The 24,850-nt window shown below is 41.2% G+C and overlaps 1 protein-coding gene across 1 annotated transcript in view; it reads right to left on the bottom strand.

Moving 5' to 3' along the window:
- DNAH3 (dynein axonemal heavy chain 3) overlaps positions 1-24,850 on the bottom strand; it is a 170,698-nt gene that overhangs the window by 135,968 nt on the left and 9,880 nt on the right. The window contains exons 5-15 of the mRNA XM_072753699.1: positions 24,419-24,641; positions 20,988-21,060; positions 20,219-20,393; positions 18,155-18,344; positions 16,099-16,294; positions 12,257-12,382; positions 10,876-11,071; positions 8,953-9,132; positions 4,807-4,943; positions 1,247-1,352; positions 878-1,056 (exon numbers count right to left, since the gene is read on the bottom strand). Coding sequence (XP_072609800.1) covers positions 878-1,056; positions 1,247-1,352; positions 4,807-4,943; positions 8,953-9,132; positions 10,876-11,071; positions 12,257-12,382; positions 16,099-16,294; positions 18,155-18,344; positions 20,219-20,393; positions 20,988-21,060; positions 24,419-24,641 — 1,781 coding nt within the window. The remainder of the gene's footprint in view (positions 1-877; positions 1,057-1,246; positions 1,353-4,806; positions 4,944-8,952; positions 9,133-10,875; positions 11,072-12,256; positions 12,383-16,098; positions 16,295-18,154; positions 18,345-20,218; positions 20,394-20,987; positions 21,061-24,418; positions 24,642-24,850) is intronic.

Here is a 24,850-nt window from a genome sequence, read left to right as displayed (position 1 = left end):
TTAAGAGCACTCTGGAGAGCTAGAATAACATGGATTAATCATTTTGCAACTTTCATATAGTTATACCATGGCATTTGGTTCAGGGCTACATAAAATACCCAAGTCAGGCTGGTGTCACATGGGCCAGGATCTTTGAGGTAACTGGAAAGGGAGAAACCACTTCCCCCTCTGGATGGATACCTGGGAGGTATAAGCATGGAGCTGCTAGGTCCTCGACTGGAGAGTGCCAGTCAGAGAATGAAGGCTGAGTAGAGGGAGACAGGCTATATCCCTAATTGCAGTGTGGGGGGCCTGAATCTAGCAATTTCTGAACTTTTCAACACGTGAGCCCCAGACACCCCTTTTCACTTTAGCCAGTCTATCTGGGCTTCTATCCCTTAGAACCAAAAACATCTTCACTAATATATAGTCATTGGTGAAATGAAGGTACCACATTGAGCTGAAGATCGAATGACAGACTCCTCTGACCTATACAACAGAAGCCCACACAGGAGTGATTCCAGGGGGTGCCAGTAAGCACCTTGTGTCTCTGAATGTGTGCTTGATGGCCGGGGAGAAGGCCTGTGGCCTCAGACAGCCAAGTCCATGACGTGGCATCTCCCTAAAGATGCCTCCAAGAAAGCAAAGGCTGAGGGATCAGAGATGGACAGCTGCCAGATGTTTTCTTCCTTTCTGCTCCAAACCCCACATAGTGTTCTTTCTTCTGTTCACCATCTAGCCTGAACCTGAATTCCCCACTACCCTCTCTCTGGGGCAGAAACGACCTAAGCTAGAATTTCTGTCTGGTCATTGCTGGAAGGTACAAGTTCTGGCTACTTTTCCATTCTCCCATTCATGCCAAATATTGTTGCTATCTCTCTGTCCATAGGAACAGTACCTGGTATTGGTGTCCCGGTTTACTTCCACTTGGAATTGAATCAGACGGTCTTTAAGATTTTGGGCTCGCTCACAGAGGTCATAATTTAGGGTCATGGTGTCAAGGCAGAACATGGCCAAAGGCACGGTAATGTGCATTGATGCAATTTCATTTCTCCGTTTTTTTATGCTACTGATCCTCTGTAGAAAGGAGCACAGTCAGCAGCTTGATTTGCCTTTAGCCTTCATGCACTTGCCCCCAGCTGCACCCCCCAGCCAGCCGAGTCCAATGCTGACCACAGCAGAGATACTAACAAAATATATTGACTACGTATTGGATTGTCAGCAGCACAAGTCACCAAGATATGAAATAACAAGTGATATTTCCTACCGTCACAAAATCCTCAATTTCATGATTTTCTTTCAGGAACGCAGTGATGTTTTGTTCTGCCATGTTATCCAATAAGTCATCATACTTTTTGTATACGTTTAAGTATCTTCCATAATCGAAGGGTATAAAATCAGACAAGCAAATACAGGTCACCAAATCAGATTAGGAAAAGTAGCAAATGAAGATATAAGATCATAAAAATTAGCCCAAAACAGGAAAGGAAAATATAATATGGCAAAAAGTATACTGAACTGGGAATTCATAGCTTTGGCTTCAAATTCCAATTTTGCCACTTCCTACCTGCATGAACTTAGAGAAGATATTTCTCTTTTACAAAGATCAGTGTCTTACGTGGAAATATGTACATTTTTTTTTATTTGGGGCATTTTTATTTTTATTTATTTATTTTTAATTTATTATTTATTGGTGTTCAGTTTACCAACATACAGAATAACACCCAGTGCTCATCCCATCAAGTGCCCCCCCTCAGTGCCCCTCACCCAATCACCCCCCACCCCTCGCCCACCTCCCTTTCCACCACCCCTTGTTCGTTTCCCAGAGTTAGGAGTCTTTCATGTTCTGTCTCCCTTTCTGATATTTCCCACTCATTTTTTCTTCTTTCCCCTTTATTCCCTTTCACTATTTTTTTATATTCCCCAAATGAATGAAACCATATAATGTTTGTCCTTCTCTGATTGACTTATTTCACTCAGCATAATACCCTCCAGTTCCATCCACGTCGAAGCAAATGGTGGGTATTTGTCATTTCTAATGGCTGAGTAATATTCAATTGTATACATAAACCTTAAGTGGAAATATTAACACCTCAAAGGATTGTTGTAAGGCTTACCTATAATAGTGTACATATAGAGCATTGAATAAAGTGTTTGATATACAGTCAATATGTAATAAACATTAGTTCCTCTCCCTTCTTCCAGCTCTAAAATTCTATGACTAAGTTTTAAGATGAAAATTTGGAACTAATGATTCTAAAATCTTGTGGATAAAATTAAGTTTTCCTGTCTTATTAGATCATGCAAAAATGGCTGGACAGATTTCTCCCAAATGGAGGATGTATCTGGGATGCTATGACTTAAAAAAAAATTTGAATTAGGGGCATATGGCTGGCTTAGTCTGTGGAGCATAGACTCTGCATCTCAGGATTGTGAGTTTGAGCCTCACATTGGGTATAGAGATTACTTAAAAATAAAGTAATTTGGGATGCCTGGGTGGCTCAGTGGTTAAGTGTCTGCCTTCCAGCTCAGGGCGTGATGCTGGAGTCCTGGGGATCGAGTCCCACATCGAGCTCCCCGCATGGAGCCTGCTTCTCCCTCTGCCTATGTCTCTGTTTCTCTCTCTCTGTGTGTCTCTCATGAATAAATAAATAAAATCTTAAAAAAAAATAAAGTAATTTATTTTTTACTTTTTTAGGGGTACCTGGGTGGCTCAGTTCGTTAAGGGACTGTCTTTGGCTCAGGTCATGATTCCAGGGTCCTGGGGTCAAGCCCTGTATCAGGCTCCCTGCTTAGTGGGGAACCTGCTTCTCCCTCTCCTACTCCCCCTGCTTGTGCTCTCTGTCAAATAAATTAATAAAATGCTTTTTAAAAAATAAAGTCTTTCTAAAAAGTTTGAATGAAAATAAAGATGACATGAGGGCACCTGGCTGGCTTAGTAGGGCAGTGACTCTTGATCTTGAGGTCATTAGTTCATGCCCCATGATGGAGCCTACTTAAAAAAATTAAAATAATAAGAAATAAAGTAAAATAATAAAATAAAACAAAATAATAAATAAAATAATGCTTAACTATGGAATAAGCAAAATTAGTTTTGTAGGACCCAGTGGGGGATCCCTGAGTGGCGCAGCGGTTTGGCGCCTGCCTTTGGCCCAGGGCACGATCCTGGAGACCCGGGATCGAATCCCACGTCGGGCTCCCGGTGCATGGAGCCTGCTTCTCCCTCTGCCTGTGTCTCTGCCTCTCTCTCTCTCTCTCTCTCTCTGTGTGTGACTATCATAAATAAAAAAAACTTAAAAAAATATGTAGGACCCAGTGGTACACTTCTAGGAATTGGCCAATAGTTCAGAGATTCTAAAACTGAGACATAGTATGAGGAGCAGTCAGCCCAAAAAGACAAACTATGTGTCAGACTCCAAAAACAGGAAACAGAGGTTTCAAATAGATGCCCCCACATCAAATTCATAAGGACATAGCTTCCAAATCTGAGTCTATGATTTTCAGACTAGATTTGAGTAGTTCTCAACTGGGGGTGATCTGACCACTCAGGGGTCATTTGGGTATAGGTCAGGGATGCTGCTAAACATCCTACCATGTACAGCAGCTCCTCACAATCCAGAGTTTTCTGGTCTAATATGTAGACAGAGCTGCCTTGAAGAAACCCATGTATTCTGGTTTGCCTGGGATCACCCAGATTTATTTGTTGTGCCATGGCAATTGTTAATAAAGCCTTCTTCAGGGATGCCTGGGTGGCTCAGCGGTTTGCCTTTGGCTTAGGGCATGAACCCAGAGTCCTGGGATCGAGTCCCACGTTGGGCTCCCTGCATGGAGCCTGCTTCTCCCTCTGCCTATGTCTCGGTCTCTCTTATGAATAAATAAATAAAATCTTTTAAAAAGTTAAAAAAAATAAAGCCTTCTTCACTCTCAAAGTGTCTCAGTTTGGAAGCTGTTTTATCTGATTACCCTAAACTAGGGACTGCTCACATGAGCAACTGTGAGATATTCTACAGTACAATAATTAAGGAGCATTCAGATAACTAGTCCTCAATCCCCTTTCTTTAATTCTCAAGTCCAAAAAGCTCTGAAAACAGAAAGCCACTTCAAAATTCATTTGATAGCAAAAGCTGGTCTAAATTAATATGAGGCTACTTGGCTGAATATTCATACTTTTCACTGTAGAAATATCAATACATTTAATTAAGGGGTGCTTTCTGAGGTCTTGTTGAAACTGGATCATAATATATGATATATACTTTTATACATTGTATAAAAAGTATATTGGGGATCCCTGGGTGGCGCAGCGGTTTAGCGCCTGCCTTTGGCCCAGGGCGCGATCCTGGAGACCCGGGATCGAATCCCGCGTCAGGCTCCCTGCATGGAGCCTGCTTCTCCCTCTGCCTGTGTCTCTGCCTCTCTCTCTCTCTCTGTGACTATCATGAATAAATAAATAAAATCTTTAAAAAAAAAGTATATTGTATACTTGTATACAATTGTATACATTGTATAAAAGTATACATTGTATAAAAGTATATTGTTACTTTTCTAAAATCCAGAAATTTCTAAATACCAAAACCTATCCGGCTTCACAGCCTTCAAACAATGGAGGTGGACCTGTAACTAAGTTTGAATTCTTGTTCTTCTATTTATTTGCTGTATATTGTTGGGAAAGCTTCCTCACCTGTAAAGTGGAGATAAAGAGTAATACCTGTGTAAGTAGTGGGCTATTCTCACTATGTATGCATTTTTGATATGTGGGAACAGTGATTGTAAATTGATGACAAACAAATCCATAACAAAATGGCTTAAGTTACAACTAAACCTACTTACTTGCGGGGTCCAACTTGATTCTTCTGAAATACCTCAAAGGTTTGATCCACAAAATCAGAAACTAGTTTTTCTTCAGTGTTAACGGTTCCAAGAATGAGATTATAGCCTCTCAACTCTGGGAACAGGACAGATTCCACCTAAAGAATAGAAATTGTTTTGGTGTCACAAGACAGCCACACAACATTAAGAAAGGAAATGGCACCAAAATGTAAAATCTTTTGCAACAGACACATTTCCAGGGATACCAGTTTACATTTTCACTCTTTTCCCTCTTGGATAGCACCAGAATCACCCTTCTGTTCCCTTGACCTCTCTCCTCTCCCTCTTTTTGGGTTAATCATCTTTCCCTTCATTGAACTTTCAAGTCTCTGGTCCATGGAGAGTCCCCATGAACCTCAGTTAGGATGTGAGGTTTCCCTGCTTAAAGTAGAATGTGACCTGAGCCGAAGGCAGATGCTTAAATGACTGAGCCACCCAGGTGCCCCTCAGGTTCTTTAACTTCTTAATGGCATATGTGTGTCCCTGAGAAATGTTCTCATTTGTATGACTCATGAAGATGGCCAAGTCCCTGCTGGGGACCCACTGCCCTCCTTACTGAGAAAGTTAAGTGATTGGTCCCAGAAAAGACTGTCAGAGTGCTCTACTTAGTTACAGTAGTTATGTACCATGGATGAAAATGCACTGATTTAGAAAAGGGGAAAAGCTAATGCAAATAGTCTGTGTCCTCCCTCTTTGGACAATCCAAAGGTTTTTAAGCCAGTGGAGGAATAATTTCTTTGCTGTGGCCACACTGCAGACAGTGGTTGAAAGCAAAGAAATGGAGGATCTGGCATTGGTCAAGCATACAGATGAAATGGTTTAGGGACACATAATTGGCATATCCAGACCATGCAAGAGATTACATGTGGGCAGCATAAGGGATTGTTTCTTGAGAAGAAGTCGTCAGTTGAGAGAGAAAGTAAAACCTTTTACTGTCCTTTAAATGTGGCTGGTTCTCCCATGCCCTGTAGAGTAGTCTGTAAAACTAAACAGAGATCAATGGTGCCTTTTCCAGGTAATCATGGTTACCATCTGCTGATCTCCCTGGTTCTCTAGTTCCTGACTTCCTGCTCTTGTCATCACCCTTAGTGCTCACACCTACACACTTCTCCAAGTTCAGGATTTCCCTGGCACTTAGAGTGAGAAAATTCTCCCATCAGGAGAGAGACTGGCCTAAGTAGACCCCTTCCATAATAATGTATGTGTGTATGTGTGTGTGTATTTCTGATTATGAAAGTAATGCATTGACATGGCTGCTAATGCTGATTTAAATTTTCCTTATTGCATCTTTAGTTTTAGAAAACCCTTAGTTCACCCCACTTCATTGTATTTATGCCTCTCATTCACCTCTTTTCATTTCAATCAGTATTGTAGCATCCATGTCTCAATTTACTAAGACAAGTATTTTCTACTATTTACTTTGGTTTCCTTTACTTTGGTAACCTTTTCATAAACAGGCTTCCCTTCTGTACCTTGAAACTGTTATTTTTAAATGTGGGGGGTACCTGGCTGGCTCAGTCAGTGGAGCATAGGATTCTTGACCTCAGGATTGTGAGTTCGAGCCCCACATCGGGTGTAGAGATTAATTAAAAATAAAATCTTAGGGCAGCCCAGGTGGCCCAGTGGTTTAGCGCCGCCTTCAGCCCAGGGTGTGGTCCTGGAGACCTGGGATGGAGACCCATATCGGGCTCCCTGCACAGATCCTGCTTCTCCCTTCTAACTGTGTCTCTGCCTCTCTCTCTCTGTCTGTGTCTCTCATGAATAAATAAATAAAATCTTAAAAAAAAATCTTAAAAATAAATAAATAAAGGGATACCTGGATGGTTAAGCATCTGACTTGAGCTCTGGTCATGAACTCAGGGTCCTGGGATTGAAGCCTGCGTTGGGCTCCATACTCAGCAGGGAGCCTGCTTCTCCCTCTCCCTTTGCCCCTAACCCCACTCACGTTCTATCCCTCACCCTTGCTCAAATAAATAAAATCTTTAAATAAAGTAAAATTAAAATAAAATTTAACCATAAAAAAAGCAGGTCTGCTAGGGGTTGGGGCTACTGTCTACCTGTTGCTGTTCTTAGATTTTTTTTTAAGATTTTATTTATTTACTCATGAAACACACACACACACACAGAGAGAGAGAGAGAGAGAGAGAGAGAGGCAGAGACACAGGCAGAAGCAGGCTCCACGCAGAGAGCCCGATGCAGGACTTGATCCCGGGACTCCAGGATCATGCCCCGGGCCGAAGGCGGCACTAAACCGCTGAGCCACCCAGGCTGCCCCTGTTCTTAGATATTCTTATTAGATATTCAACCCGAGGGGCTATTTTTTTTTAAAGTTTCAATATCCAATTCAGAGATAAAATAGTCTATGGGGTTTGAGGCATGAATCAGTGCCGTGGGCATCTCTAGATGGAGAATACTGAACCTAGGCTGCTTTTTCTCATAACCTGATAAAGTGCCATTGGCATTCACTTGGGTCTAGGTTTCAAACCTGGTATACACTATGACCTGTGATTATATCTCCTTGTCATTACAATCCACTAAATCTACTACCATCCCTGCTGATGTTTGCTGGAACAGCCACATGAGTGAGCTCTAGGCTCTCCCAGCCCAGCTGCTTACAAATATTGCTGTGAAAGAGAACTTGAGTGGTATGTACTTTATCTGTCCCCAAGACCCACACTTATCCTTCCAAATTATAGGGTCTCTTCTTTCATTTCCTTCCTAGGAAGGAAATTCTACAATATTGATTGTAGAAGAGTTACCCACTGTTTCTTTCCCCTCTGCACACCCAGTTTCTTGTTAACCAGGCTTGGTTGGATTTGAAACCTCAAATTTAGAGTTATCTGGTGAGACGGACTGTAGCATTTGGCCTCAAATGCTGCTCTACAGCCCCCAAATCTAATCTTGAGCTTTTAGAATCCTATAAGTATAAGTATAACTATAAGTATAAGTATAAGTATAAGTATAAGTATAAGTATAAGACTGCAAGGAGAAGAGTACTTAAGAGCATCTAAGCATTACACATAATCGCTGGGAAGGGAGGGAGGAGGAGAAAGAGAGAAAAACACCCCACAGTTCCCTTCCCTACGTGGCGCTGGGCACTGGTCTTCTTGACACATCGACCATCCAGAGGGAAATAGAAGATAGAGCACGAGAGAGTCACACTCATGTGGGTGATCCTGGCCAGCAATAAAAGTCTGTTAAGTGTCTGAAATATGATTAGCAATGCCACCTAGGAAAGGAAACTGGAAGGGGTTTGGACCAGGAAGGGAAGCTTTAATTTTTCCCTTTGATGCCTTCAGTGGTTAAACAAACTAAATTAGATATCGTTTTATGAAGATTCTTGGTGAGTTCATTGCACTGCTCCATTGTGCAATCAACCTAAGTTGGATATGGCTTGGGACACATCTGCCCCTTTGAAGTTGGATCATGGCCGGCCAGGGTGGGGAGGAAATCTACTTGCTCACAAAGGTTTCCTTTTTTGTAAAGATTTTTTTTATTTATTCACGAGAGACACAGAGAGAGGCACAGAGATATACAAAGAGGGAGGAGAAGCAGACTCCATGTAGAGAGCCTGATGTGGGACTCAATACCAGGACCCCGGGATCATGCCCCAAGCCAAAGGCAAGACGCTCAACTGCTGAGCCACCCAGGCATTCCTCACAAAGTAATTCTTAATTATGCTCTTATTAAAAGCATAATTCTTGGGATATCTGGGTGGCTCAGTCAGTTAAGCATCCAACTCTTGATTTTGGCTCAGGTCATGATCTCAGGGTCCTGGGATTGAGCCCCATGTCAGGCTCCACACTCAACAGTGAGTCTGCTTGAGATTCTTTCCTTCTCCCCTGCCCCTCCCCCTGCTTGCTCTCTTCTCGCTCTCAAATAAATAAATGAATCTTTAAAAAAAAAATAAAAGCACAATTCTCAAATGCATGGACATTTCTTTATGGCCTAAGTTTCTTTTCTGGAGTCAAGGGGGGAGTATATTCAGCATTTATCTCCCAAAGTAAAACTCCTCTAACTAAATACCTTGTAAAAACAGCCATTTTAAATATATTTTATTCAATAAGTAAATAAAACTATAAACAAATGATTCAGTTGATACTATACCTTGGGGATCTCTCTAGAGTTCTTAATAATTTCCAAGAAAGAGTTGTGTATTAATTCCCAGCAATCATCAAAAGATGGATTAAAGACAATAATGGGTTCAATGACTTCAAGTTTTATTGTGATTAGCTGAGGTAGGAAGAACTCCATCTCTTGGTAGGGCTCCTCAAAATCATTCCCATCCTTTAGGAGATATAAGATATGGTGGCTGTCACAAGGTGGGGCCTTCCAGAATCAAAGGAGTGAATTTTATCCATTCACAGTACGACATGAACACCAGAAATGGAAATGTGGAGTCCCATATACTGTTTATGTTCAAGTAAGGTCTAGGTATGGCTTAGCCCACCCTGACCTCATCCACTCCCCCTTCCCCAAAGCTTTTATTCACTATGCTTACTTTGCTTAGAAATTCTTGCATTAGTATTTTCAAATCCTTTTTATCCTTCAAAATTCAGCTAAAAATTCCCTCCTCTTGGAAGCCTCCCTATTCTCCAGCAAGATACCAATCTCTTCTACTTCTGAACTTCTGAATTTCCATTCCTTCATGATATTTTATCTTTCTCTCTTGCAGATATTTATATGTATATTTTATCTTCTCTACTCTAGCCTCGAGGGCAGGATATGTGTCTGATCCCTCCAAAATATCCAAGGCAGCATTTAATACATACTTGGTGCTCAATAAAAATTTGTTGACAGAATCCAAAAGCATCAATAGTTATCTATATGCCTCAGAAGGAGCTTGCTAATGAGTTAATAGTCTATTTTATTTTATTTTATTTATTTTTTTTAATAGTCTATTTTAAACACTTAAAATGTCAACATTCCTACAACAGAAATATTGACATGTACAATTTCCTATCAGGCTAGTAACATAAGTTATTTCTCATAAACTACACTGCCTAACAAAATTGTCATAGCACAGCTGTAAAGTACTTGTTTAAGTCAATTATGTTAGACATTTCCAGATCTGTTTGAGGATGATTGATAAACATTTGTTGCATAGCTATCATGTATCAAATACCCAGAAATTTCCCCTTCTTTCCCTTTGTATGGAATTTTAGAGTGAGATTTGTTCCTACATCTGAGTCTCTTCTGCTTAGCAAAGTAGATGACTACAGTGACATCTATAGATTGGTTCTTGTTAGAAAGCTAACATCAGAGTCTAAATTCAGTAGCATTGGCTTCTATATTTTTTTGAGCAAAAGGTCAATTGTTCATCTTTACTTCATTTGGAAAAATACTTAGAATTTAACCTTTTATAACAAGGTAATTTTATATTTTTATTACTCTTTTTTAAGGTAAAATGTGCACATGGCATAAAATCCAAACGAATCTTCCTTGATCCTTAGGCTATCTAAGTTTAGGGAATGCTACTATGTTTTGAAATCATAACATAGGACTTAGTATTTTTAGCTTTTATTTTGACTTCACTGTAGTAGTTTCATGCAGAAAGTTATTTATTAGGTCAACAAAGCCTTTTGTTTTCAGGGATGCCCCTTTCAAAGAACAAAAAGTCAATATATGCAATGATATACACAACACTCCCTAAATATCAAGCCAAAGACTGATAATAAAACTTTTCAACTCCTTTCTTTAACAGAGAGGATAAAGAAGTGACCTGTTTCCTTCCTATAAGGGGTATGAATTCCATTTTACTCAATCTTTCTTTAAATTTTCTTAACAACTTCTTATCAACTTCCCCACTTCCAGAGAACTTGGCCAATTCAGTAGTAGTTAATTAACTCAGGAAAGCTTGCTGGGATTCACAGAAATCATTTTAATGAGCATATAATGATCTGATATATGTGATAGTCAAGAATTTTTTTACTTTTTATCCTGGCTTACAGCTGAGAACCAATGTAACAGAATTCTGATGGTCTCAGTTGTTTTCCCCTCAAAAGGGCCTACTGCTGGTCCCCTACATACCTTGTGTATCATGAAAAAGGACATGAGGTCCTCAAGAGACTTAATAACCAAGTCCCTCAGCTGGAGTGACATGAAAGAAGCAATGGAAGCAAAATATTCCTCAATGTTACGAGAAGAGTCATAGTCACTCTTGGGAGCAAAATGGACCCACTGCTCCTTCTTTGAGACAAAAAGCTGGGCACAAGTAGGGATCCACCTGTAAAGACAGGAGGGCATCTGAGTAAGAAGCTTTTCTGAGCTTGGACAAGTCCGATCAGACATTCCCCACTCTCTGTTGACCAGAAAGATGGCTCAGTTCCCATTAAGCAGCTTTCCAAATTGGTACTTTCATATCCCTGGCCACCCGACCTGTAAACACCTCTTTGCTGGAAAGAAAGAAATAAGATATGAATTGAGGTACTACTCTTCCATTAGCATACTCAAATACACAAGGGATAGTGGTGGCATGTCCTGCTCTAAGAGTCTCTGCTTTCTTCACTATAATCAGAGGTTGTGGTAAAAGGGCATAAGGAACTGGGATATTCTGTCCAATTTCTCTCCTTGACAAATGCCTGGCCTCTGATTCAGATTTAATAGGGAGAAAGAGAGAGAGAAGAGAAAAAGAAGAAAACATAAGAAGGGAAACTCCAATGTGACAGTAGCTGCTCAGAAGTTGGTCCTAGAAATAAGAAAAGCAGAAGCAGAAATGGATGCCTCCTTATTCTTTCTTCCTACTTCCCTCGATTCCTAATTCCCAGTGGAAACCTATCCTATCTTTTTCATCCTATCACATCTCTTTTCTGAATGCTAGAAAAGTACTAGGAATAGCCATAGTTGTAAAGATAAAAACTAGGATATTTATTGAGCAGCTACTATGTGCCAACAGTTCATATGCATTGTCTCTGATAATAAAAACCCACTGGTGGGTATTACCACCATAATTTCACATAAGGGGATTTCTCTGGCTTTGGACACAGTCCTGCACACATTTGCAAAAGAAAAAGGAATCATCTCAGTTTTGAAAGCTCCCTAACTCTGGAATATTGCAGTTGTTTATCTGGGCCACCTGAACATAAATCATTCAAATGCACTGTCAGGTATCTATCACAGTCTAACAGACTTCAGAAGGGAAGGGAAGTGGTAACTCCAATAACGAATGGTAATGAGAGTTTCAAAAAGGCAGAAGGAGACTAGGAGTGAGGGCTGAAGAAGAGTGGACATGGCGAGACACAAAGACTGTCTGGGGATAGAAAGTGCAAAGAAGGGGACAGAGAAAGAGGCCAGTGGGAAGTCAGTAAACTGCAACCTCCAGGCTGGAAACCAGTTTTCACTCCAGAAACACTCTCACTCCAGAGAGTTTATGATACTGTGATGCAGTACGATTCTGAGGCCAGATACTGACTTGTTGAGAAGGATTTGGCGTGCTTCCATGCAGTGTTTCTGGATCACATCCCAATATTCATGAGGCTGCAGAGGCAACTTTCCTGCCAGTAATTCTGCTGTTCGAACAAACCTGAGGTCTCGAAATCTGCCAAAAGAGAGGGAGAAATGTCCTGGGCTGCAAAGACACTTACAAATAAATTCTAAGGGCACCTGGGTGGCTTGGTTAAGCATGTCTTCAGCTCAGGTCATGATTCAAAGGCCCTGGGATCAAGCCCTATGTCAGGGCTCCCTGTTCTGTGGGGAACCTGCTTCTCCTGCTCCTTCTGCCTGCCACTCCCTCTGCTTGTGCTCTCTCTCTCTGTCAAATAATTAAATAAAATCTTTTTTTAAAACATGAATTCTGTAGGATGGGTTCAAAGGGCATATATCCTTATTTTTCAAGGAGAGTAAAACTGTATCTGAAAAATCTGGGAGTCTGAGGAGGGAGTAGAAAGTCCACAGGAACCTTGCAAAGAGCAGATAGATGAACCAACTCAACTGGTATTTGTTGAGCCTTCCTATGTGTTCTACTCTGGGTAACACATCTGGGGAGTGGGGTTTTGGCACCAACCTGGTATTTGCCTGGCCGGGACCTAGAATATCAAATGGACAAATCAATGTTCTTTAACGTGAAGACAGAGAAGATAGGTCAAGAGAAGCAACACCTTCATGATCAAGTAGGTTCCATCTAATCCTTAGTGTGGCCCTTGAGTGAGCCACTCAGGACAACTTGGAGGACTGCTTTGGTCTAAACAAAAAAACAAAAAAACCCTCCATAGACCTACCTGCAATGGCTGGCAGGCTCACCAACACACACAGTATCCTGTAGGCACAGTGCCTTACACAAAGCAGACACATGAAAAATATATGTGGAATGAACACATGAATCTCCTTCCACTGTCTCCTATGAGGCTCTTATCTTCTCCCATTTCTCTCAGATCAATGGATGTGTTGCTCTTTATCATGTCCCCTGAGGCCTCTTTTAGCTTAGAGAGCCACCATATCTTTTTCTGATGTCTATTCCATTCATTTATAAGTCAGTCTTTTAAATCATCACTATCTTTCACTTCCTCAACTAGATCTTTGCTCACTTTTTCAGCTTGTCTCATTTCTTACTTTTCATTTTCATTGGAATGACCTCTAGGACACTTCTCCTCATCCTTCTTAAATCCCACAGCCTCCATTTTTTATTCCTTCTTGGTGAAGGTAGTTAAATTAGTCCCCATCTTGTCTGGCCAGTCACAAAGCACTGTTAGGGAAGGAAGGATAGAACCCAAGACCTCCCTCACCACACATTTGATATCCAACCTGAGTATGGCCCTGTTGCCATCTGGCAATTAAGTTACTTATCTTCAGTCCTAACAGACTTCCTGCAGTGGCTCTTCAAACCACAATTCTCATTCTGGCCTCCAAGTCCCTCACCCTTCACTAATTACTAGGTGACTTCTTAGAATTTTTTAAATTAAAATCAAGCAGGTCACAGAGAAAAGCTGTCTGTATCATTTCCTTAACAAATCTTTTGTGGTATTGTTGCTATTGTTGTTCAACTGACAAAAATCTTCTAAATGGTTTTGGTTCACTTTTGCTTTTGTTGCCTATATAATCTTTAAGGAACTCCAAAAAGCAAGTGGTAAGAATACTATCTTTTCAGAATCTATAGGTTCAATAACTTGCCATCTTCACTACATGATCAAATTAAATGCACATATACATCTTCTTAGCAGTGAGAATTTGTCAAATTTTACCATCTCTGAAATGGTAGTTTCTAGTTTATTTTTTGAGGCCATAAACATGCTTATAGTTATAGTGGTACCTTCATTTATGGAACAACTATTATATGCCAAAACTGTTCTAGCAACTCATCCAACAAATCCCATGAGGTAAGTATTATTATTATTATTATTCCCATTTTACATACATACATATAATACCCATATAAAAAAACAGGGATCTAGGGAGATTAACTATTCATTATTGACAAAGCAAGAACCAGAACCCAGGTAGTATAGTTTGAGAGCCCATTCTATAAATTATTACACTATATACTTCTGCCTTATTAGAAGATGACCTTTTTTTTTCAGTGTCCTGACTGGCATCCCCAATGAGTTAGAAAACTGAATTCAATCCAAAGAAGGGAATGTGCTTATTTCATATTATTGGTCAGTTCCAGGCTAGCTTGACTTCCCCCTCAATTCCCTCTGAAAATATAGGTACAACTAAGAATGTGATAAACAAGTAAGTTCTCTAAGAAACAGGGCTCCCTTAAGACTAAACACATTCAAAGCTACAGAGCCTCCCCAAAATAAAATGTCTGAGCTACTGGTAAGTTCAACCAATCAAAATTAAATAAGCATATTTGCCTTTGGATTTTTTTTTTAAGATTTTATTTATTCATTCATGAGACACACAGAGAGAGAGGCAGAGACACAGGCAGAGGGAGAAGCAGTCTCCCTGTGGGGAGCCTGATTTGGGGCTTGATCCCAGGACCCCGGGATCACACCCTGAGCCAAAGGCAGACGCTCAACCACTGAGCCACCCAGGCATCCCTGGCTTTAGATTTTCTAATAAAAACTCAGATGGTGGTAGTTCATCATGTCATCAGCCTGACTTTTCATTGAACTTGGGTGGACTTATTCTCCCACCAGGATTTACACCTCACTTTATGGAACTCCCAAAATGACACTCTCTTCTCTGCAGCTGATGAATGAATAAACTAAACATGGTGCAGCCATGCAGTGGAGTAATATTCAGCTGCAGAAAGGAACAAAATACTGATACATTTTCAATGTCAGATGAACCTTGAAAACATGATACTAAGCAAAAAACAGCCAGACAGGAAAGGTCATAGTGTATGATTCCATTTACATGAAATGTTTGGAATAGGTTAAATCTGTCCAGACAGAAACCAGACTCATGGTTTCCAGGGGCTGAGTAGAAGGCAGAAGGGGGTGGGTGGGAGGAGACTGCTAATGGATACAACATTTCTTTTTGGGATGATGAAAATATTCTTGAATGACGGAGTGGTGAGAGTTGTACAAATATATACTTAGTACAAATATGTATCAAGAACTGTGGCACTGTGCACTTAAGAAGGGTGAATTTTATGGTGTGTGGATTATACCTCAATTTAGAAAAATGAAAGAAAAAAAAAGTGGCTCCTCTATCCTCTAAACTCCTCCACTTGCTGTGGCCAATTTAGTCACTCATGAACATAACTGAGACCACTACTTGCCATCCCTGTGCTGGCATGGAGTTACCTGAGGAACCCTAGGTCCCCCTCCATCTGGATGTCCAAGGCTTGTCAACTCTGACAGGTCCTCCCTGAATGCAGTCTGTTCAAGAGCTCATCTTGCAGGCACCTGGGTGGCTCTGTGATTGAACATCTGCCTTTGGCTCAGGTCATGATCTCAGGGTCCTGGGATAGAGCCCTGAATGGGGCTCCCCGCAGGGATCCTGCTTCTCCCTCTGCCTGTGTCTCTGCCTCTCTCTCTCTGTCTGTCTCTCATGAATAAATAAATAAAACCTTAAAAAAAAACAACAACAAAAAACAGATCTGGGCCTAAGCAGGCTGGCTCCAAGTCTGCTCTGTTCCAGGATGAGCCAGGACTTCAAGATAGGTGCTAGGTATCATGGGAGCACAAAGAAGGGTCATTTCACTGCCCGGAGAGCTGTCACTCACAGTTCATATGCACTTTGGGTCTAGGATTTTCGTCATTTCCCTTCAAGGGCAGGGCTACTCACACTGTGCCCAACCTAAAATATTGTCTTTTGTGTGCAAACAATAAAGAAAGGCAAAGAAAAGGGTGGGAAGAAATTTCTTACTCGGCAAACCACAGTTCTTTCAGGCTAAGCATCATGGGGTTCACAGTGTGCAGATGCTCCTCATTCCACTTCTTGGCGTTCCTGTAGACACAGTGCCAGGGCACAGGGGCCCGGATCACTCTTTGAGGAAACACGTGGGGAATGTTCTTGATGAAGAGTCTTTCTCGCTCTGTTGGGTCCATGAGGATGTAATCAACTAAGTAACCAACAGAGCACACACTTTGTTAGTAACTAGGGACCTTGGACACTGTGCTCTTAGCTGCAGTACTTAGAATTAAATGAGCCTCTGACTATTTACACTGATAATACCCATGATGTTGATAATCCTCTGGATATAATTAAATTGGGGAAGCTCTACTCTGTTGGTTTGTTTTCTTTCTGAAGAAATTTCAAGGAGAAGGAGGAGTGTAACTTCACAGTCTAAGGCTTAGAACCTGGAGTTGAGCCCAAATGAGGATATCTAGCATCATGCATGACAATGAAATCACTATTTGCTGATACCTCATTGATCATTAATTGATTTCCCACACCTAAGCAGTCACACAAAAAATTCAACATAACAGATGACACCAGATACTTAGAAATGGAAATTTAGGGGTGCCTGGGTAGTACAGTCAGTTAAATATCTGACTCTTCGTTTCAGCTCAGGTCTGATCCTGGGGTTGTGGGATCAAGCCCCACATTGGGCTTTGTACTTAGCATGGAGTCCACTTGGGTTTCTCTCTCCCTCTTCCTCTGCCCCTCCCTCTTGCTCCTTCTAAAATAAATAAATAAATCTTAGGAAAAAAAAGAAATGGAAATTTAGAAACAAAATATTTCACATACTCAGGAAAGAAAGATTGGTAAAAGCTTCAGAGGAAGTGACATTTGAGCTGGATTGTGAAGAATGAGTAGGAATTTGTAGACAAGATAGGAAAGGAAGAGCATAGGGGTCAGAAGGAACAGCATGTAATGAAGTGCAGTTGTATAACTTTTGTAAAGCATGCTCAAGGTGCTGTGAGTTACTTTGTGGTAGAAATATTAGATGTTAGAGTTCAAGGTGATAAGACTGCAGAAGTCAGTTGAGGCTGGAATTTGAAGGACTTTACATGTTTATGATTTTTCTATCCTAGAGTAGACAAGAAAGTTATTGGGGGGACATCTGGATGGCTCAGTGGTTGAGCATCTGTCTTTGGCTCAGGTCATGATCCTGGGGTCCTGGCATCGAGTCCCACATTGGGTTCCCCACAGGGAGCCTGCTTCTCCCTCTGCCTATGTCTCTGCCTCTCTCTGTGTGTCTCTTATGAATAAATAAAAAAAATATTTTTTTAAAAAAGAAAGTTAATTAGGAAATTAAAAATAACTAGACATCTTGGTAAAGACAGCTATTCTGCAGATAAAATAGAAAGGTAAGGAACTCATATGATCACCTCTCCTCTTTGATGCATTTCTCACATTACTCACCATCATTAAGTATTTCCCAATGACCTACTGTGTGTACAAGACACAGGCCTAAGGATGAAGGGGAGCTAGAATCAATAACACGTCCTTCACCATCGAAGAACTAACAGTCTAATAGGAGGGCCAAGACCCATAAGAAATGAAAAGACAATGCCAGTGTTATATAACAGAGGAGAATTATGGCCCAGGAGACGTTCCAAAGCAGGTTGAGTTGAAAGTAGAGACAGGAAGGACCACTGAGGGTTGCAGAGAAAAAAAAAAATACTTAAGAGGCAGGTCTTGAGCTAGATTTTAAAACCTGAATAGACCCTTACTATTCCTAGTGTTGCCCTGGGGTAAGCAGCATCCATATCTCTTGGGAGCTTGTTAGAAATGAAGACTCTCAGACCCACTCCAGATTTGTCTAATCAGAATCTGCATTTTTCACAAGATCCTCAAGTTATATGGATGCACATCGAAGTGCAGGAAGTGCTAGCGTTGACATCAGTGATGTACAGGAGAGCATGTGAATGAAAAGGATGTTTTTGGCATTTTTTAGAGGAACCAGGGTGGACTGATAGAGGAAGAAGGCGCTCTCCACAAAGGAACCCCTTGCCCCATTTACACCCAGCCTTACCGATGCTTTTCATGAGGCTACTGTAGTAGTCATTTTCCTTCTCCTTCACCAGAAGGATCACCAGGGGTTCCAGGAAGGGACTTGTCAGCAGCGTGTTAGAAATCAGCTTTGAAATCCGATGCATCACTTCCTCCTCTTCGGGGGCAATCATGTCTTTTCGGATCCCGTTGGTCAAATAGTAATAGTACCTCTTCCATAAACAAACCACCAGCAAGACAATGACTGTGATTGGTGAACTGTGTCCACCTGCCCACATCTGTTAGCCTCCAGGGTACTCTGTTCACACCCCACCCCACCCAACCCTACCCTTTACTCCTTTCAATCGGGTTTCCTGGGGCCCATCACCACATACTCACTGCAGTGTGATGGTGGGCAATTCCCCTTGACTCTGTGGGATTCAACCAGAGCCAGAGATTTTGGTGGGGTAGAAGGATGGGCTTGTCAAATGCCATGCAGATAGGAACAGGGGGATGAGTACTAGGCCAGGACAGAGGGAATCTATCTGCTGAACTTTAAGACGATGATTAACAAGATCCTCCAATGGACTCAGTAATTCACCCTCCTCAACAACAATGATGGCCTACAAAGCCCTTGGATCCTGTGGCTTGTAGCTGCCAGTGAGAATTACCCAAAAGTCCAATAACCCAAAAGTGAGACTTATGGTACTTCTAATCTGACCATGGGTTTCCGAGTTTAGAAAAGCAACACAAACACACAAACTGAACAAAAATGGCCAGTGTGACCTGGTGACTTCGGGAAGTTTTGTTTATTTAGGGCGCTAAGCTGCTGTAAGGCTGGTTAGCTCTAGGAACGAATACTTTAAGATAGATGAGAAGCATGAAGCACAGGAAATTAGGTTTGAGCTTTAGTGACAATTGTCTGCGGTCAGAAAAGGCTGAGCTCACCTTTCTCCAAATTTAAATGGGAGCTCCCCATAGAGAAGAAACTTCCAAAGTTCCCTCATTGTAAGAACTGCCTGGGGTGGGGAGAGAGGCTCTTATTAAAATGCAGATCCATAGGCCCTCCTGAGTCAGTTTGGGGTTTTTCAGCAAGCATCCCAGGTGATTCTTATCATCAGGCAAGTGTGAGAAATGCTACCACAGAGACTTTAGTATCAGCCAGACCTGGTCTAAGTTCTAGTTGTGCCTCTTACTGTGTAACCTCTGGCAAGTTCTTTATCAGACCTCACCCCAATCTCCACACCTGGACAACCGGAGTAATCCTAGTACCCAGGTCTTGAATGGGGTCAAGCACCTAGAGGGTTTAGCATGGAATTCTGCCAATAGCACATACTTAGTCCCGATGATTTTTACCATAAATCATTTTATTATACATACTATAAACTCATAAGCTATTTGCTCTAAAGTTTTGTTCCTCTTCTTTTAAAATAGGTTAGAAACTCAAAAGTCTACCTAAAACCAAGCAAGGAATGTTAGTGAGTGAAAGCTGGCTGGACATAAGAAAATAATAAAGAATACTGGAGACTCTCACAAACTGGAAAATATATTTTTTATCGAAAGGAGGTAGTTACTTCTCAGCTTAAATTTCTTAATTTTTTCAAAAGAGGTTAGAAATCCAGCTTATATGAGATTTCCTGCATTTTCAAAACACATCTATAGGCCAAATTCACCTATGGTAGAGTTGCCAGATAAACTATAGATACATTGGGATATGCTTATACATTTAGCATTTTAGTATAATTTTTAAAATTATTCATTGTATATCTGAAATTCCAATTTAACTGGGTGTCCTGTTTTTGTTTTGTTTTGTTTTTCAAAATCTGGCAACCCTAGCTTATGGGTCATCATTTTGCAACCTATGTTCTACGAGGAACCAAAGGTTTCTAAGACTCACTAAAACAATTCACACACACACACACACACACACACACACATACAAATATACACACACAGACTCTTATTTGGTAGTCTGTCATGAGGTCTGGACTTTGGTATTTTTAAAACATTCCCTGGGTGATTCTGCTGTTCTCTCTGAGTTCAGAATCACTGAGATGCCAAGAATAATCCTCAGCAAATTGAGAAAAAGGAAGCAACAAGAACATACCTCTAAGTCTGATTCAGACGGTTGGGTTTCTTTACCTTCTATTTCCATCTCCTGCTGTAACATCACATCAATCTGCTCTTCTGGACTCATAGGCCTGCTTCCTGGAAAGGCTGAAGATATCACCACCTCCTTCTTTATAGGTGATGAGACTGAGATACTGCAGGCCAGCTTGGTCCTGAAAAGTAGACACAGCTCAGGGATGCCTGGGTGGCTCAGTGGTTGAGCATCTGCCTTTGTCTCAGGGCATGATCCCAGGGTCTTGGGATCGAGTCCCATATTAGGCTCCCAACAGGAAGCCTGCTTTTCCCTCTGCCTATGTCTTTGCCTCTCTCTCTGTGTCTCTCCTGAAGAAATAAATAAAATCTTAAAAAAAAAAAAAAAAAAAAAAAAGGAGACACAGCTCAGCTGTTGGCTTTCTGCAGAAGTGCAGAAGTGCTCTGTGTCAAGCCTACTGTCTCTATGCTGCTGAGTGTTATTATGCAGGGGAAGCCCCTCTCCTCTGTGTCATCAACTAGCATGGGCGTGTCCTTCAATGACAACCTCTAACGATGCACACCCGTAGGAATGCTAGCATTGGTTTTGTTCAGTTGGTTAATTTAGTTTTATTCAGAGCCTTAAAAAATTGGGTTAAGGGGACTAATGGAAAAAAACAAAACATGGTTTCTTGTAGTCTGAGAATGCTTTGAAATCAAGATTGAGAGCATGGTTTTAAGACTCCTGCAGTTCCGCCTGGTGTCCTGCAATCCCCAATACCCATAGGGACACTTACCTGGTGAGATCCTCTTTGTCTCTAGGGGAGAACTTTCTTTTCTTCTTGTTGGGCCCTGAAGAGCAGTTACTCGCTAGAGCAAGAGAGAAGAAACACATCAGGGATGGCTAGTGGGCCTTGGGCCATCCTTTACTCATAGGGACATGACTAAGGAGAGTAGACTTGGTGCATTGGGATGAGATAGGAGATGGGTCACCTGGTCCCACATGCAGCACTAATCATCTGTGTGACTCTGAAGAAGTAATTTCAACACTCCAGGCCTCAGCTTTCCCACATGTGAAATGGGGATGCACATACCTTCCATTTATTCATATAATTGATAAATATTAATAACTGCCTACCCAATTCACTCACTAACCCTATATGCCCTACTTTCTAAACTTTGGAAATTACTGTTTAACATTTGTCTTTAAATAAGTGCGGACTTTTAAACTTAGTATACTTATTTTAAAGGAAATATGGTTATCTTGAAGAGAAAAACTAGTATCATTTACAATAAATATAAGGTAACTACAAATGAATTCAGTAAGTGATATATAACTATACTAACAAAATTTAACTAGATACTGTTGCTTGCTTAAGCCTTTAGCCTAAAGAAATTAACAGAGAGGTGTTAAAAACATAATATTAAATTGACATTTTGATAGTATCAAAGAGAACTGAAGACTCCTAGTCTAGATGTATCCTGACTTCATACTTTGAGCTCCTCAATCTACTCCAAATACAATGATAACAGACTCTTTAAAAATTAAAAAGACATTACAATGTTCAACAAGATGCTTTTCTATGTGGACCAGAAATGCACAGAGTACAAAGTAAAAGTCATAAACTTGGCTTCTGTATCCAAGAGTAGGGAGGAGTTAGTTAGCTGGGGGAGTAACAGAATCCAAAAACACCCTATGATTGTAGGGGACTAGCGCTAGGCTCATAGCATAAAACCAGCACTGAAACAAGGCTGTTCTATCCATGAAGACAGGCCCAAGACACAGTAGCACTGACATGCAGATAAAGCACAGGGATCCTCAATTCACATGGCAGCCAGAGACAACAGAAGAAGCCTGATAATAACTAGGCTGAGCTTCACATGGTCTCAGGGACCACATCTACAAGATCCCCAAATATCACCTTAGGATGGGGGGGTCTTAAACCATCAATATAAGGTCTGGTTCTAATTTGAGGTTTTAAGAGGATAGGTGACGGCATAAGAATAAAAAAGTCAGATTATGGGGCACCTGGGTGGCTCAATTGGTTAAATGTCTGCCTTTGGCTCAGGTCATGACCCCAGAGTCCTGGGATTGAGCCCTGCATTGGGCTTCCACTCAGTGGGAAGCCTGCTTCTCCCTCTGCCTCTCCCCCTGGCTTCTCCTCTCTGGCACTCATGAGCTATCTCTCAAATGAATAAATAAAATCTTAAAAAAAAAATAAAAAGGGGATGGTATTGGGTAGAGGAGAGAACTTATTGGAATGAGCACAAGAGAACTTTCTCTAATGATGGAAATGCCCCACATCCTGTTTGGGTTGTGGCTATATGGTATAAACAATTGTCAACACTCACTGAACTGAACCCTTAAGATCTATGCATCTTATTGTATGTGAATCATACCTCCATAAAAACAATGGGGTGGGAGACACATGTAGCAAGAAGGGAAAAAACTCTCAACACAAACCTGCAAACTAAAATCCCAGAACATATGGGAAAAAACAACACTAACAAAGATAGCTAGTAAACTCAATAATCAAGGGATAGATTCACAAAGTGAAAATAATACAGCAATACAAACATTGCTCCAAAATAAATGTTTAAGATCCTCCCAGGAATATTGAAAGACCTATGTCCATAATAATTAAACAAGAAATTGGCAGGGATGACACTCATGAGTAGAACCAATTAGAAAATCTGAAAATGTAAAGATATTGTCATGAAAATTTTTATTGTTTTTTTTTTAAATAATAAATTTATTTTTTATTGGTGTTCAATTTGCCAACATACAGAATAATACCCAGTGCTCATCCCGTCAAGTGCCCCCCTCAGTGTCATGAAAATTTAAAAAAAAATCATTAGACATGATAATCTCAAGGCTCAACAGAGTTGAAGAGCAAATTAGTGAATTAGAAGATACATATGAGGGTGCCTGGGTGGCTCAGTGGTTGAGCATCTGTCTTTGGCTCAGGGCGTGATCCTGGAATACTGAGATCGAGTCCCACATCGGGCTCCCTGCATGGAGCCTGCTTCTCCCTCTGCCTGTGTCTCTGCCTCTCTCTCTGTGTGTGTGTCTCTCATGAAGAAATAAATAAAATCTTAAAAAAAAAAGAAAAAAAAAGAGATACATATGAGGAACTCACCCGGACATACAGCACAGAGAGAAAAATGAAAAATATGAAAATAAGTTTGAGACAGAGGGCAGATGAAGAGGCTCTAACAAACAAGTAGTAAGAATTACTGAAGAAGATTTATCTTTACCCATTAGGATTAAATAAATTAATACATATAAAGTACTATGGTAAGCGGCTTCCAAGATGGTCCCTAACTATTCCCCGCCTCCTGGTATCATAACACTTGTGTATGTGGGCTAGACTAGTGACTCACTTCTAGCCAACAGCATAGAGCAAAAGTGTTAGGATGTCAGAATTAAATTCCCAAAAGACCATATTTTTGGCTCTTTTCTCTCTTTCTCTCCCTTGTTCCTTCTGAGGGAAGCCAGAAGCCATGTTGTGAGCTGCCTCATAGAAAAACTCACGTGGCAGGAAACTGATGTCTATGGCCAACAGCCAGCAAGGACCCGAGGACTTGAGAGTGTGTAAGAGGATCCGTCCGTGGGTACCTTTAGATGACTATAGTTCTGGCTGACACCTTGACTGCATGCTTGTGAAAGACTCTGAGCCAGAATCATTAGATTAAGCCATGCCCAGATTCTCACCTCACAGAAACTGTGAGATAATAAATGCTGGTTTGTTTTATTTTTTTTTAATTTTAATTTTTTAAAGGTTTTATTTATTTATTCACAAGAGACACAGAGACAGAGGCAGAGACATAGGTAGAGGGAGAAGCAGGGTTCCTGTGGAAAACCTGATGCGGGACTTGATCCCAGGACCCGAGGATCATGATCTGAGCCAAAGGCAGATGCTCAACCACTGAGCCACCCAGGTGCCCCAATACAGGTTGTTTTAAACCATTAAGTTTTGGGGATAATTTGTTACACAGCAATCAATAACACAAGTGTTTGGGGTATGTCAAATGTAGGGGATGTGGCATATGATAAATGTAATGTTAGCTATCACAATCATTCTCATTTCATGGATGCAGAGACTGAGACTCTATGAGGTTATCCAAGGTTAGCTGCAGCAAGCAAAGGAGCCAGAACTAGAACCCAGGACTAAACATCCCACTCAATGTCCCATTTTGAGCCGGTATAGCATGTTGCTACAAATACCTAATGGCAGCCCCTGAACGATCTTTTCCCTTGGGATGTTGATGGTGACTGGCTGGTAAACTTTCAGCAGGTCCTTCAGCTTCAGGTCCTGGGCCATTAAGGAGTAGTTGTTGGCAATGGAATCACTGGGTCCTCGGTAGTGGTGCTGCTCTTTGAAGGGTGCAGCCAGTGTCCACGACGTGCGTTGCATCAAGGGGGGATAAAAGCTGTGCGACATGATGGTCTACAGGGGGAGAAATGCAGAGCAGGACATGGTGAAGGACACCTCTGGAGTAGCTGAAGCTCTACTACATGGAGACTCAGGAAGTCTCACATGCCTTACACTACTTCTACCTTCTAACTCAGGCAAATGTTTCCTGGATGGTTACTTCTCTGTCTACTGTGAGCATGATTTCTGATGTCAGGGACCACAGCTGGCTTTCAATAAACAGT

The sequence above is a fragment of the Vulpes vulpes genome, chromosome 3 (assembly GCF_048418805.1).
Source record: "Vulpes vulpes isolate BD-2025 chromosome 3, VulVul3, whole genome shotgun sequence".
Lineage (NCBI taxonomy): Eukaryota > Metazoa > Chordata > Mammalia > Carnivora > Canidae > Vulpes > Vulpes vulpes.
The sequence above is the reverse complement of the archived record's forward strand: the minus strand, read 5'-3'. Positions and strand labels throughout refer to the sequence as shown.